The 15,558-nt window shown below is 39.6% G+C and overlaps 1 protein-coding gene across 2 annotated transcripts in view; it reads right to left on the reverse strand.

Annotated features, from left to right (window-relative positions):
* The window catches only part of HSPA4L (heat shock protein family A (Hsp70) member 4 like), a 63,257-nt gene that overhangs the window by 14,479 nt on the left and 33,220 nt on the right, over window positions 1-15,558 (reverse strand). For both annotated transcript variants that reach the window (XM_036764895.1, XM_036764896.1), the window contains exons 11-14: window positions 11,392-11,525; window positions 8,675-8,874; window positions 2,854-2,949; window positions 1,864-2,001 (exon numbers count right to left, since the gene is read on the reverse strand). In XM_036764895.1, the coding sequence (XP_036620790.1) occupies window positions 1,864-2,001; window positions 2,854-2,949; window positions 8,675-8,874; window positions 11,392-11,525 (568 nt within the window). The remainder of the gene's footprint in view (window positions 1-1,863; window positions 2,002-2,853; window positions 2,950-8,674; window positions 8,875-11,391; window positions 11,526-15,558) is intronic.

The raw sequence follows: 15,558 nt of genomic DNA on the forward strand, positions 1-15,558 counted from the left end.
CTGCGGAACTGTCTTGGATCACTGCCAAGTCTTAGTTATCATCCTTACAAAATTGATGTTACTGTGTATAATGCTCTCCTGGTTCTGCTCACATCACTTTGTATCAGTTCATATGAAACTTTCCAGGTTTTTCTGAAAGCATCCTGCTGGTCATTTCTTATAGCAACAGTATTGCATCACAATCACATACTACAACTTCAATTTCCAGTTCTCTTGCCACTACAAATAGAGCTGCTATCCAAATTTTTTTACATATAGGTCCTTTTTAGGGTTACAGATGTGGTTGGTAGTGGTATTGTTGGGTCAAGGGCCCAGTTTTACAGCCTTTTGGGCATAGTTCTAAATTGTTCTCCAGAATGGCTGGATCAGCTCACAACTCCACCAACAATGTATGGGTGTCCCTATTTTCCCACAGGGATTGTCTTTCTTTTTATTGACTGTATCCCTAGCGCTTAGCACAGTGTCTGGCACATTTACAGACACTTAACAAATGTTTACTGGATTGGTTCCTCTGTCTTAATCACTGTATTTTTTTGAATTCTTTAAGACTAACTTTCTTGAACGTAGGACAAAATATACACATGATTAAAAAACAAATCTCTCAAAACATATTTATGTAGTCCAGCAAAATAAATTCCTACATTAGCCATATCTGAAGCTCTAGCTCTTTGTATTTTAAGTTCAATACTTCTCTGTCAGAAGTTGGGCAGCATGGCAATGGTTTTGTAGTCAGGAGGCCTGAGTTCAAGTGCTACCTCTAACACATACTGGTTGTATGAACCCAGACAGGTTTCTTAACCTCTGGGTGACCTGGTGACTCCCCCAAATTCTAAACTGCAGACAGGGTGCAAAACTGTAGTACTTGAGGGAATATGATAGAATCATACATAGACTTGTGTTGGACCTTAGAGGTCACTTCGTTTTCCAAAAGGGTAAATAAAGCTCAGACAAAGTTTTAAGTTACCTGCCCAAGGTCACACTAGTAAATAAATAGCAGAAACAGGTCTTCCTGACTCTTAAGTCCAGCCCCTGTATTCTTTTATCTCAATGTTCCCTTTTCCAATGAAATCAAAGGTCCCAGTCCCTATCCCTAAACATCATACAGACCACTCTCAATTTCCAAATGGGTTACACTCCAAAGTTCACGTTAGGAATTCAGAACATGTCTCTTCCACCTATAATGTACCTACAATAGCTTAACATGCTCACGTTCCTATTGAACCGAACCACTCCACAGTAGTGTTTCTGTGAGACAACACATTCCAAGGTCAAACCTAGGACAGCCCACTTGATCAGGGCCTTCTACGGGGGATGCCCCAAGCCCATCCCAACATGAATACACAATCACCCCAGGAGCCAGCTCCACATCTCTCCGATCTCTTCCTCTACCCCAGGTTCCAGAGACTGATGGTTTATTCACTCCCCATCTGTTCCTCTTAACTAGGGGTGATTACCTTCCCTGGCTTGATGGTGTTCTACAGTTATCTTCCCCCACTAGATTATAAGCTCCTTGAGGGCAGGAACTTTTTTCTTCTTCTTCTTCTTTTTTTTTTTTTTGCATTCTAGCACTTATGTAGCACAGTGCCTGGCACACACTAGGCACTTAATAAATGTTGGCTAACCTAGGGATTTCTTGAAAATAAGACAAAATATTTATTGTATATCTTATATAGAGTACATATTATTAGCTAAATTTTTCTTTTAGAAAAAAAAAGGAAATTTAAGTACTCTCTTCAACATTTAGCAGTTATATTAAACATTTTTATATACAGGGCAGTAACCTTAAAGAAACAAAATTCATAAAAAAATTCCGAGTTGAAATTCTATAAACTGCCAACTAAGAGTAATCCCGAGAGTACTTACCTCATTTTCTATATAACTGTTGATGAGATCCTGGCCCAGCTGTCTGTACAGGCTACTCTGGATAGGCAAATCAATGCTCTTGACTTTTCCTTTTTTAATGTTCTGGCTTACTCGCTCTTGCTTGTCTGAAGGTGCTGGCTGTGGAGAGTAATGTCATACGAAAAAAATATCTACTTGAGGTATTCTTGTCTCAGCAAAATCAGAACCTCAGGCAAAGAAAACACACTATGGAAGAGTAGATACATGCTCTTTAAACTGGAAAATATATCACTTAAAGCACTTTCAATAACACTGTGGCATCTGTTTTAAGCCATTTATTTGTTTCTTTGTACAGAGGTCAAACTGAAACATACCAACAAAAAACATTCTTCCCTCTACATCTTTCAGTTAATTTTCTCAGTTCCCAAGTTACAGAGAAGGTAGCAATAATCTCTCTGGTAAAAAAAAAAAAGTTCCTTACTGGGAGCTCCCTATGTCTAGAACATCATAAGAGAGATGGACGGACAGACAGATGCAATTTGGGCTGTGCGGCTCCCCACACCCCCCACAAAAATCCCAACTCTTACTTGAAATAAGCTACACAGTTTACTTGCATAAACTACATAGATTATGTATTATTCAAAAAACAAAAACAAAAACAAAATACACACATAAAATACTTTGGAAAAGTATACCCAGATTTTACATTGCAATGGGGATGTCCACTTTAAAAGTTTTACTTTTAAAATGTCTCGAAAACCAAAAAGAGTACATAATTATAAAATATAATTCTACTTCCTTTTCTTTTATCATCACTGAAGAGCAACACTCTAGAAAAATTTTAATTACATTGTTTCATTATTTTCTCAATATAAAAATAGGTTATTTATTCTTGCTAAAACTGAATTCAGTTTCAACTTAACTGAAGAACATGCAGCTTAAAAAGGAAATTATTGGTTTGTAATTCTAAATGTTCACTGTATTGCAAACAGACAGGAGAATAATACAAACCTTTGTCTTGGCACCCGTGTGATCAATTTCCTCTTCTGGGGTATGCTCAGCATGGCCTTTTTGATGGCCCTCTTCTTGGTCAACCTGCATTTTGTCCTAGGAAGGAGGTATATAAAAATGGACAGTACGTATTGCTGCAAGGGTGACATTCTTTTTTCAAAGCAACATCATTAAGTCTTCATGACAATTCAAAAAATCTTCAACAGAGGATCAGGTAGATGTTATACTTAATTTAATATGTATTTTTGGGAATAACTACAGCTACAGAAAAAGATTAAAGGTGACAGGAGAAGCAAATGACAGAGCCTATCTACACTGCTGCAGTGACCTGATGACCCATTCATTTGAGATCATCTAAGAATGCCTTAAAGAAAAACCAAAAAGCTGCCCAAGAGCCAAATTTCCAAGCCACCACACACCAAGAGTAAAAGACTGGCAGGTACCACCACTATTCAGGTTTTATTTTACACTTGGAAATACGCAATATGGAAAGTAGGTATTTTCAGCAAGTTCCAACATATTCCAAATAGGGATGAAATAGGCCAAAACTCAAACTGGCTTCTCTCCAGAGAGGAAGCCAACATTGACTGATGTGATTCTCCAAGGATGTGGGTACATACTCTACCATTGTCTTTTGGAAAAAGGAACACTAATAGAGGGAAAACTATCAAGATGAAATTAAGGAGAATAATTAAAAATTAACATGAAAAGTGCCATTTATGAAGCTGTTGGCTATGAGTGTATTTGTGGCTATCTCTATACAATTAAGCATGGCTAGAAAAAAAAGACCATGACTGCGGACTTAGAAAACTGCGTCATAATACTATGCCCCTTAACACTGACAATGGTCGTACAAGAATTTCAAGCTCTAAGTGTCTCTAATGAAGCATTTAAGTTTTACTAACAGAAAATTGGCTGTGACAAAAAACTGCTTCCAACATCCTGCATTAGATGAGGCTATTCTGGAGATAATCAGTTCTTCTTAGCTACAAATTTCAGTTGTGTGTGTAGTGTTTTTAAGATGACAACACAGTTATCGAAAAGTCATTGGACTTCGGTTAATATGGTGTAAAAGAAACAAAGAATTGTTCGATTGGGAAGTCAGAGAGCTTAGAATCAAAACTCGGTTCAATCCCTGACCAGCTCTGTGACTTGAGGGGGATGGAACCCGAGAAGGCCTCAGTTTCCTCACCTATGAATTGAGGCAAGTCCTCCACTCACTGTAAATTATATCAATGCTGTAAAAATCCAGTAAAATTCAAATTTCAAGAATTCATGAATCTCACATTAGACCTCCTCTTCTTACATTTATATGGCTAATTTTGGTTCCCAAACGGGTTTCTTTTTGTGTGCACCTATTGTTCCCCTCTAGTCTTGGTACCTACCAGTTGTCACCTACATGCTCTATTATCTCCACCCCAGAACCAATCTCTTCTTTGGGCTTTGTAGTCTGACGGTTGTCCTAAAGCTTTTCTCAGCCTTTAATCTATTTTCAGGCTGCCAGATGCCCCCAGGTTCCCTTCTTCATCCTGGGCTTTGGAGACATCACCTTCTACTATTTCTCTGAGCCCCCTCTCAAACCATACCTGTCTCCTCTGCTGCCAGGCAGTCCTTGCATGTGTTGACCACCTTCTCCGTGGCCTCCTGGTTTGGTCATCTCATTCACTCCTCTAGGCCCTGCTATTTTTCTCAATGGGATTACCATTTTTTATCTCATCTACCCACCATGAGCAACACTGTGGGATTACACTGGACTCTTGCCTTGTCTCTCACTTAACATCTCCTTTGTCACCAAATCCTGTTCATTTTTACTTGCAGTCTCTCTTGTCTATCCCCCATCCTCTGCCAACAACCTGGTCATGGCCACCACTGCCCCTTGCCTTGAGAATATCTTCACAGGCTTTTCCACCTCCACATTCTCTCCTACTAACCCATTTTCCACACTACTGCCAGACTAACTCCCCTTACCTTATTGGACCATGTCATGTAGCTCACCTCTCTAACGGCTCCCCACTGAGGCCACCCTCCTTTGTCTGGTATTTAAAGCATCTCATAACCTGGTACTACCTAACCAGACATATTATTTCTTGACACACACTTACTGCTCCTGTCAAAGTTGACCACCTTCTGCTCAGGCTTAAAGGTACCTTTCTAGCTCTCTTTAGAATTCAAATAGCCTCTAATCTCATAACTTTATGATGTGAGTTATTTACTTTAGTGAAGGAAATTCACCAGCAGGCAACTTGTGTGTCCACTTGGCTTTGGAATTTTATGCCACATACAGTTACTATGACTAAAATACAAATTAATCGCACCCCGCCCTTCCCCCCCCCCAAAACCTGGTGTATGGTAGTACTTCATCTTGAATTTAAATGGATATAACACTCCTTACATTTTTAATGTTTGTATTTCTGTTTGCTCTGGTGTTGCCATGTACTGTATGTAGACACCACTGGGGATGAGTGAAATCGGATGGATGGGTCACTCTAATGCTAGCCTCATGAAGCTCCTTGACTCCAAACCCCTTTCGAATGTACTCTAGACATGTCAATACGAAGACTTATTCAGAATGTTACAGCTGCATTTCTATGTGTGCCAGACACTATGTGAAGTGCTTTACAAGTGTTTTCCTCATCTGATCCTCACAACCACCCCTTCATCTTATAACTGAAGAAACTGAGGCAAACAGAGGTTAAATGACTTGCCTAGTCACTCTGCTAGGAAGTATCTGAGGCCATATTTGAACCTGGGTCTTCTTGACTCCTGGCCCAGGGTGCTCTCCACTGAGTCACCCAGTAGCCTTTGAATCTCCTTAGCATCTATTTTATTTAATATATAAAATTTCATTCATTTGCTCTTATGTTGGGCACTTCCTTCAATCTTTTCCCCGTAGGAGCTGTGAACTAGAGAGGAAAGGTCCTAGAAGGCAGTGCTTTGTACACTCCTTTAGAAGCAATGCCAGTTAAAAATAGGATGCTTTTTGAAGGCCACTGAGGCAGAAACTGCTCTTACTTGCACAGGAAACCAACTCAACACTTGGCCCGACCTAGTCAAATCAAGTCAACAAGCATTTATTAAGCACCAACTATGTCCCAGGCACTGTGCTAAATCTGGGCACACAAAGAAAGGTTAAAAATAGCCCTTGCCCTCAAGGAGCTCAGTGTAATGGGAAGACAACCTGTAAACCATGATGTACAAACAAGATACAGATGGGATCAGTTAAAATGATCAGAGAGAAGGCATTTGGGGAAATGGCAAAGGCTTCCTGCACAAGGTGGGATTTTAACTGGGACTTAACAGGGGAGCCATGAGAGGAGGAGGGAGCATTCCAGGGGGACATCCAGGGAAAATGCTTCAGAGTTTAGAGATGGAGTGTCCTGCACAAGCAGCAGCCAGAAGGCCAGGATCACTGGCTCCAAGGGTAAGTAAGAGGGGCCCAGCCTTCAACATATACTGGTGTGAAAAGGCCACTCATCCAGAAGTCACTTTTAAGCAACCTCAACTACGTGGAACAGACAGGGTGACTGAAGGAAATCCAATGGAGGTAACAAAGTGCAGGCCCCATGGGCACTTCACAACAGGACAATCCTGGAGGTACGCACTTGGCCATTCTCATTTTAGAAGTCATCTGGATGAGACTGGTTATCCCTCAGTTTCTATGGAAGGAGACATCAGGGTAGAAGAGTGGGGGGAGAGGGGGAGGGCGCGGCTGCTGGTGTTCAGGAAGATACTTGAGCATTAATTATTAAAGGCTAAGTTATGCACTATGTCTTCTGCTTAAGAAGCTAAGTGAAAAAATTCTTATGCCCAAGTCTTGAGATATTTAGAAACAAAAAACCTCCAACTGAAAACCCTACAAAATGAGCATCTTTCTTCTCTCCTCTGTACACAGTGCACAATCAAGCCTCTATTATTCACTAAGTTCTGGCAGCCTGATCCTTGGCTCTTCTAAAATGGTCCCCTGACCCATCGCAGTGGCTGGCTGCCTCACCTCTCCCCCTCATCTACCACTTACTCTGGCAACAATAACCAAATCCACTTAAGATTCCTAGAACCTTCTGTCAAATGGCCTTTGACTGCACTCACCATCTCTGTGACTTCCCAGACAGGTGGCCTGGCTGCTACCTTTCTGCCCCACCTGTGTTATCTTTACCTTGGTTATTTCTAAGGTGATGAGACTGTGCTGCTTTCTGCCCTTGTATGTCTCTCTCTAGCACTTAGGACAAGGCCTGGCACATAAGATGAGTTGAATAAATGCTCCAAGACAGTTCTAATTAAGATGTATTTTTCATTAAAATTTAACAGGATTCATTCTGTTAAAATAGTCACGGACAATTTTAATAGTACAAAACTTAAATTTAACATAATTTCCTTTTGTATTGGTAGGTTCCTAGGTATGTTTTTAAAGGATGCCAATCAACTCTAATTTCTCATTTTTCATGTCTATCTCAATTTTAACCCTCAAATTTTAGTCTTTTATAAAGGAAACCAAGGCTATCTCAAGTAGTAAGAAAATAATTTTAAACAAATTAAGAGTATGATAAATGGAGAGAAATGATCATAAGTTTCTGACTAAAAGTAGTTCCTATTAAAAAAATCCAATTTCCAACATTACATAGGATACTCACCAGAATGAAAAGTCATTAAATTTGACAGTGATTCGTGAGTGAAAAGTAAGTTAGCATAACTTGGGAGCTCCATGCAACACTACAGTAACAGCCCACTAAGAGGATGCATCATACAAACAGGTTACCTGAGTAAATCATAGTAAGCTGAGAACTAATGAGCCCTTGAAGAGTGTTGGAGCAGGCCTCAGATACTTTGCTACTCTGCATGGCTTTCACTTCTGAACTTTACTCAGGACCAATGACTAGTTTACTAGCCCAGTGTTATGGTGCAAGCAGGCCACAGCCCTCAGATGAAAGAAATCCTCGACAGTTTAGCCTGCTGAAGTGAGGCCCTAGAAATGCAAGAGATGGCATCCTTCTGCACAACAGATGGCCCTGAAGGGAGGCACTGCTTCTTGGTTTAGGACTTGGATCTCACGTAGATCCTCTGGTGGGTTTGTGGCCGGTGCCTTGTCAAGCACTTAAGAAACATTTGTTGGACTGCCCACTTGTAGAAAGGTTTTATGCTAACAGCGAAATAAACAAAAATGTGATCCTTAAAATGGAAAGCCCCATTCTAAACATTTACATTTAAGATGAAATACAAATGAACATGTCTGAAAAAACTGAACTTTATTCCTAGTAAATTGCACACAGTGAAAAATTCCCAAGCCAATTCCTCCTCACCAAATGCCCTAACAATCCAAATTAGGGATATCAAAGTCATCCCAATTTATTTAGCACCCATCTAGGAAGTATGAACAAATCAAATTTTAGTCTAAATATGTCTACATATGTGCTTCAGCATTAGTCACTTTTAATGAACTACATTTAATAGGCAAGCTAAAACACTAGCCCATGATGAAGTACATTGTTTTAAAAGTTGTTCTTAGGAGGAAAAACCGGCTATGGTCACAATATATGGGATGTGGAGTGAACAATTTAGAACTTTAAAAGAAAAATACATTATCCCCTAAAAAAGTCTTAAAATTTTGAAGAAAAGAGATTTAAATGCACTGCTTCTTTGATACTGTTACCTGGTGATTCTTATAAGCAGAGAAATTCTGCAAATTTTCAGCTCAATACTTCAAAATTCAGACTCTAAATAATGTTATCTCAAATAGATTGCTTTTAAAATACTAAAGTATTATTTATTACTATGATACTAGAAATATTGTCTAATATAGGAGTGTTGAAAGGGCATTTTTACATACCATCTCATCTTTGCCTTCATTCTTAAATGATGACTCTGTTTCCATAGGTATATCACTGTGATCCCCTTCCAAACTTTGCTTCTCAATTACCGATGCACTAGCCACACTGAAGATACCATGGATATTAACACGTACTTTAACCTTCACTTTGGAACTGTCACCATCAGACTGGGGAAAAACATTCTGAATAGTGAAGTTCCCTTCAGGGAAAAGAAGGTTATAAAGTTTTGGTCATAATGTGTTTAAAATTCTAGCATGTCTTAGGATGACTCTGCAATCAACACAACATAGTCTGAGTTATCATTATTCAAAAACAACACCCTGAAGATGGTAAATATCACAATCTTGGTATCCCACAAAGGCTTACAGAATCTAAAACTGCTGATGTAAGAAGTATAAAAAAAATCAAGAGCAGCCATCCCCAAATCTCAACATCTCTACTATTACCAGATGGCTCAGTTTAAATGAATTAATCACTAATCCTACAGAAACAACCTTGTTTTCCATGTTTTAATTCATTCATTTTCCATTCTTCCACTTAAAATTAGAATGGGAGAAGACCATAGTCTAGCTAGCCAAATTACTTAAAAAAAAAATAGGTTTTGGTCTTAAGTCAGGTTCACTGTTCCAAACCCTCCTTTTTAAGGGGAAAAAACATTTCTCATGTTGCTCCCTTAAAACTTTCTACCCAAAGTACTAATAACAACTCAAAGGTTTTTCCATGATATTTTGTGGCATAATTTAAGATAACATTATTTCAAAGCAGCAAGCAATGAGCATGTCTTAGATATCACTTCATCATTGATTCGTAAATATATTAATTCTTCACTGACAACAGGTTTATACTAAATTCTCTCCACTGAAAATCACTATGACAGCATTTGAAATTGATATTTGTTATTTTTACTTTGACTCAACCAAATCTCCTCAACACCAAACAAACCTCCTTAAAACAAAGAACTCCTCACAGTTTATAATTTTACAGAAAGGAGGGTTATTGTGACCTTCACCCATATATTTACAACAGTGACCACAGTATTTGACCAGTTTTGTGTTTTTTTTCACTGACTTTTTTTGCATTGTGTATTTTTCTCTTTCGCTTTCTTCACTCTGGCATCTCCTTTATCACATGGATATAAGTATCCACACAGTTTTCTGAACTCGTTAATCACCATTCTTTGTTTGGTGTAATTGTACTCTATGATATTCATGTATCATGAATTAAGGGCACATTTTGTCTCCACCTCTTTTCCTTAAAATAACAGTGCTATGAAAATGTTTGCACACAAATTTCTTCTTGTATCTGTAACCTCCTGGGGACACAGTCCGGGCATGAAGTGACTTTTGTGGCATGATTCCTAATCGTTTTATAGAATTGTTGAACTAATTCACAGCTCCACCAATAGTGAATTACCATGAACTATCAGCAACCAGGGTAATACATGGACCTGAGGTGATGACTCAGGTTTTTAAAAGTTGCATTTCTCTGTTTATTAGCAACTTAAAACATCTTTTCATCAGATGATTATTGATAAGTTTGTGTATTTTCTTTTGGAAACTTTCTAACTATCCTTTTGTCTGAAGGGGAAATGGCTTAATCATATATTTTGTGTCAATTACTTTTTTTGGATGTCATATTTTATCAGAAATACTAAATTCAAAAAGTTTTTTTTCTCAACCTACATGTTTCCTTCTAATTCTATCTGTATTGATTTTATTTGAGCAGAAACATTTTCAAAAGATAAAATAAAACCTTCAATTTTCCTCCTTATTGTGACTTTTATATTCAGATTATCTATGTGGACATTACCTTGTTATATGCTGTAGGATGCTGTTTTAAAATCTATTTTAAACCCAATTGGAAGTTTACATAATTAAAAAAACCCACCAAGACTATTCCTCTTTTCAAAAACTATCTGTCAAGTCATACTGTTTACCTCCTTACTTTCTAGCCACAAAAAGGGCATAGCTAAAAACCGTGGTTCCAGGCTCTCAAGCTCACTAACATTACCCAGAGGTACTATTTCTATCCTAATCCAACAATACTTACCCCAGTTGTTGCTAATAACAAAGCTGAAGTGGGGGGGGGGGAAGTGTTAAAAATGCCCAAATTATAAGAAAACAAATTCTGCTCTTGGGTAAAACAATAATATATAACTATCTGACTGCAGGACCTCACCTCCTTTTTAGTCGAATGGTTTCTTAAACTGAGGACATTTAAACAGACTCAGACACAAGCAAATTAAAAACTACTCACGAAGAGATTCAGAAGATCTAACCTAACCCGATACATTTTATGTACAGATATCATCTACTCCCTCAAAAAGAGTAAATAAAACAAAAAGCCCACTGGACTCCATCTAAGAAATCCACACCAAGCCACTTTTATTTTGTAAATGGAGACAGTGTGTGGACATACACTGTCAGGCTCCACTGAAGGGTTAAGTTTTATTGAACTGATCTTAATTCTTTGTGGCAGTGGTTGGGTTTGGGCAGTAAGATAAAGGGAGGAATACACTCAGAAAACTGATGTGAAACCAGAAGTTACCATCAATTTTTTTTTTTAAAAAGGACATAAAACCGTCTTACAGGCAGAAAAGTCATAAGCTAAATTTGTTAGAATTTTGCAGCCCTGGACCAGATCAATTTCACCCTATCAGTAATGATGTAAAATTTTCTCTTTTTCATAAACACCATCCTCTTGAATTCTCTCTTACCAATTCGGGGATCAGGATAAGGCACTTCATGTGGATGGGTATAAAATGCTTCAAGTTCAAATGGTTCCTTCTTGTGAAAGGTAATAACTTTTGAGAATGGAGCAGGATGGTTCTTAGAGAACACTTCACATTCCCTAAAGAAAAGAAAATAATGTGTTTTCTTTACATTAAATGACAGATGCCCACAATCATAACTATAGAACCACTTACATTTTAAACTTAAAAAAGGACAGGGCTGCTGCAGTATCTACAGGTATAATGATCAGAAACTGAAAACCAACACTAAAAAACTGATATTGCTCAATGTATATCCAAATGTCAATATCTACAATCACTGGGGGGAGAATCACTACCACTATGTGCAGGACTATAACATTTTTGTGGGAAAGACATTCAACATAACTTAATCCAACATCTTCATTTTAAGATGGGGAAAAGGCAAGTCAAGAAAAAGGGTGTGGCTAAAGGACAGCTGGTTGGCAGCAAGAAGCAAGAAGTCCCACCACCTTCCATACCAGCCAACAACACCTGGAATGGATCCGGAAAATACAGAATCCTGACTGGGAAATCCAAAGTGGGTGGGGAATTGGGGGGCAATCACAGTGAGTCAATATCCCCATCCAAGTTGGCACCAGGAGACAGACAAGTCTGCAGACACTAGGACAAGGTCAGTCCACACTGTGCTGAGGCCATGAGCCAAGGCAAGGAGGAGCCCCAGAACTAGCAGAGACTGGATCATATATCCAGGGGAGACCAAGTAGGAATGGGGAATGGGAAGACTCTCTGCATCAGGGTTTATTCTGGGGTGAGGAGCAGTCGACCCAACAGCAGCAGTTTCCAGCCCAGTCTAAAGCCTGTGGAAGAAGTGGAGCAACAATCCCAGACCACAGGGGAACCGGCAGGTCTGTCACTTAGAACCAGCAGAACTTTCCAGATGGAGAAGAGTGGCTGAGGCCAGCAGCATCCACTGGAACTTGGACCTTTGCTCAGACCCAAACGCAGGCCATATACTTGTAGAGCTCAGAAGAGAAGGCAACAATCAGACTCTGCCCTGGATCAGAACACTCTGGGAGCACTGAAGGCTGGCAGGTCCCCAGTCTAAGCTGTCCCTGAGATCCTGGAACAACACAACATATAGTACCCCAGGAAAGCAGTAATAGGACCGGCCCAGACCTTCCCTGAAGAAATCTGGCAGTCCTCTTCTGGGGGGGGGGAGGGGGTGCGGCTGGAAAGCAGGGACTAGCATGAGCTCCCCGCTGAGCCCCTCCAAAAACCTATAAAAAATGGCTCTGAACCAATTCTAAAACTGCAGAACCCACAAAATAGCAGAGGGAAGCAGGGCTCCAGCCCAGGACAGCCTGGATGGTCTCTGGGTAAGGTCTATACTGCACAGAGCTGGGAGCTGAGCGGAGCAGAGCGCAGCATGGACCAACCAGACCAGGAGCCAGGTGGAGCGTGCCCTAGCGCCCTGAATCAGTGAGCTGTAGCAGTTACCAGACTTCTCAACCCACGAACACCAAAGACAACAGAGAAGGTTAATGGGAAAATCTGCGGGGAGTGGAAGGAGTTCATGGTTCGGCTACCAAACCAGGGGCAGCGGAGGTGGGGCAGCTATAGAACTACAGCTGCAGTTGCTTCTGGCCACAGGTCCACCTGGTGGGAGGAATTAAGTGGCGGATCAGAGCAGGACTGTAGAGCCTGCTGCAGATCCAAGTCCAGTCCAGGCTGGGGTTCCTTGGGGAAGGAGGAGTGCTGATGTGGCAGAGCTGGCGCATCCCCCCAAGCTTGGAACACAGTTCTCTTAACTTTACAAGCAGTCATACCCTGCTGAAAAACTCAAGGATCAAGTTAGTTGGCTGGGAACATGGCCAGGCAGCGAAAACACCCAGATTCAGTCTCAGACTTTGGAATCTTTCTTTGGTGACAAAGAAGACCAAAACATATAGCCAGAAGAAGTCAACAAAGTCAAAGAGCCTACAACAAAAGCCTCCAAGAAAAACATGAACTGGTCTCAGGTCATGGAAGAGCTCAAAAAGGAGTTGGAAAAGCAAGTTAGAGAAGTAGAGGAAAAATTGGGAAGAGAAATGAGAAGGATGCGAGAATATCATGGAAAAACAAGTCAATGACTTGCTAAAGGAGACCCAAAAAATACTGAAAAATACACTGAAGAAAATAACACCTTAAAAAATAGACCAACTCAAATGGCAAAAGAGATCCAAAAAGCCAATGAGGAGAAGAATGCCTCGAAAGGCAGAATTAGCCAAATGGAAAAGGAGGTCCAAAAGACCACTGAAGAAAATACTACCTTAAAAATTAGACTGGAGCAAGTGAAAGCTAGTGACTTTATGAGAAATCAAGATATTATAAAACAGAACCAAAGGAATGAAAAAATGGAAGACAATGTAAAATATCTCATTGGAAAAACCACTGACCGGCAAAATAGATCCAGGAGAGAGAATTTAAAAACTATTGGACTACCTGAAAGCCATGATCAAAAAAAGACCCCAGATATCATCTTTCAGGAAATTATCAAGGAGAACTGCCCTGATATTCTAGAGCCAGAGGGCAAAATAGAAATTGAAAGAATCCACCGATCGCCTCCTCAAATAGATCCCCAAAAGAAATCTCCTAGGAATATTGTCACCAAATTCCAGAGCTCCCAGATCAAGGAGAAAATACTGCAAGCAGCCAGAAAGAAACAATTTGAGTATTGTGGAAACACAATCAGAATAACCCAAGATCTAGCAGCTTCTACATTAAGAGATTGAAGGGCTTGGAATACGATATTCCGGAGGTCAATGGAGCTAGGATTAAAACCTAGAATCACCTACCCAGCAAAACTGAGTATCATGCTCCAAGGCAAAATATGGACTTTCAATAAAATAGAGGATTTTCAAGCTTTCTCAGTGAAAAGACCAGAGCTGAATAGAAAATTTGACTTTCAAACACAAGAATCAAGAGAAGCATGAAAAAGTAATCAAGAAAAAGAACAAGAAAAAGAAATTGCAAGGGACTTACTAAAGTTGAACTGTTTTGTTTATATTCCTACATGGAAAGATGATGTGTATGATTCATGAGACCTCAGAATTAGGGTAGCTGAAGGGAATATGCATATATATATATACATATATATACATATATATGTATATGTTTATGTATATATATGTATATGTGAGTGTGTATGTCTGTATATATGTATGTGTGTGTATATACACATATATACATATACATGTATATTTATATATGTACATATACATGTATATTTATACATATACATATATACACACACATATATATATACACACACACACACACACACATATATATATACATATATATATATATATATATATAGAGAGAGAGAGAGAGAGAGAGAGAGAGAGAGAGCGCACGGGCACAGGGTGAGTTGAAGATGAAGGGAAGATATCTAAAAGAAATAAAATAAAATTAAGGGATGAGAGAGGACTATATTGAGAGAGGGAGATAGGGAGAGACAGAATGGGGTAAATTATCTAGCATAAAAGTGGCAAGAAAAAGCAGTTCTGTAGGAAGAGAAGTCAGGTGAGGGGGAATGAGTGAATCTTGCTCTCATCAGATTTGACCTGAGGAGGGAATACCATACATATTCAATTGGGTATCTTACCCCACAGGAAAAAAGGAGGAAGAAGATAAAGAAAGGGGGGATGATAGAAGGGAGGGCAGATGGGGGTGGAGGTAATCAAAAACAAACACTTTCGAAAGGGGACAGGGCCAAAGGAGAAAATTCAATAAAGGGGGATAGGTTAGGAAGGAGCAAAATATAGTGAGTCTTTCACAACATGAGTATTGTGGAAGGGTTATACATAATGATACACATGTGGCCTATGTTGAATTGCTTGACTTCTTAGGGAGGGTGGGTGGGAAGGGAAGAGGGGAGAGAATTTGGAACTCAAAGTTTTAAAAAGAGATGTTCAAAAACAAAAAAAAAAGTTTTTGCATGCAACTGGAAAATAAGATACACAGGCAATGGGGCACAGAAATTTATCTTGCCCTACAAGAAAGGAAGGGAAAAGGGTATGGGAGGGGAGTGGGGTGACAGAAGGGAGGGATGACTGGGGAACAGGGCAACCAGAATATATGCCATCTTGGAGTGGGGGAGAGGGTAGAAATGGTGAGAAAATTTGTAAT

This window comes from Trichosurus vulpecula, chromosome 6 (genome assembly GCF_011100635.1).
Source record: "Trichosurus vulpecula isolate mTriVul1 chromosome 6, mTriVul1.pri, whole genome shotgun sequence".
NCBI lineage: Eukaryota > Metazoa > Chordata > Mammalia > Diprotodontia > Phalangeridae > Trichosurus > Trichosurus vulpecula.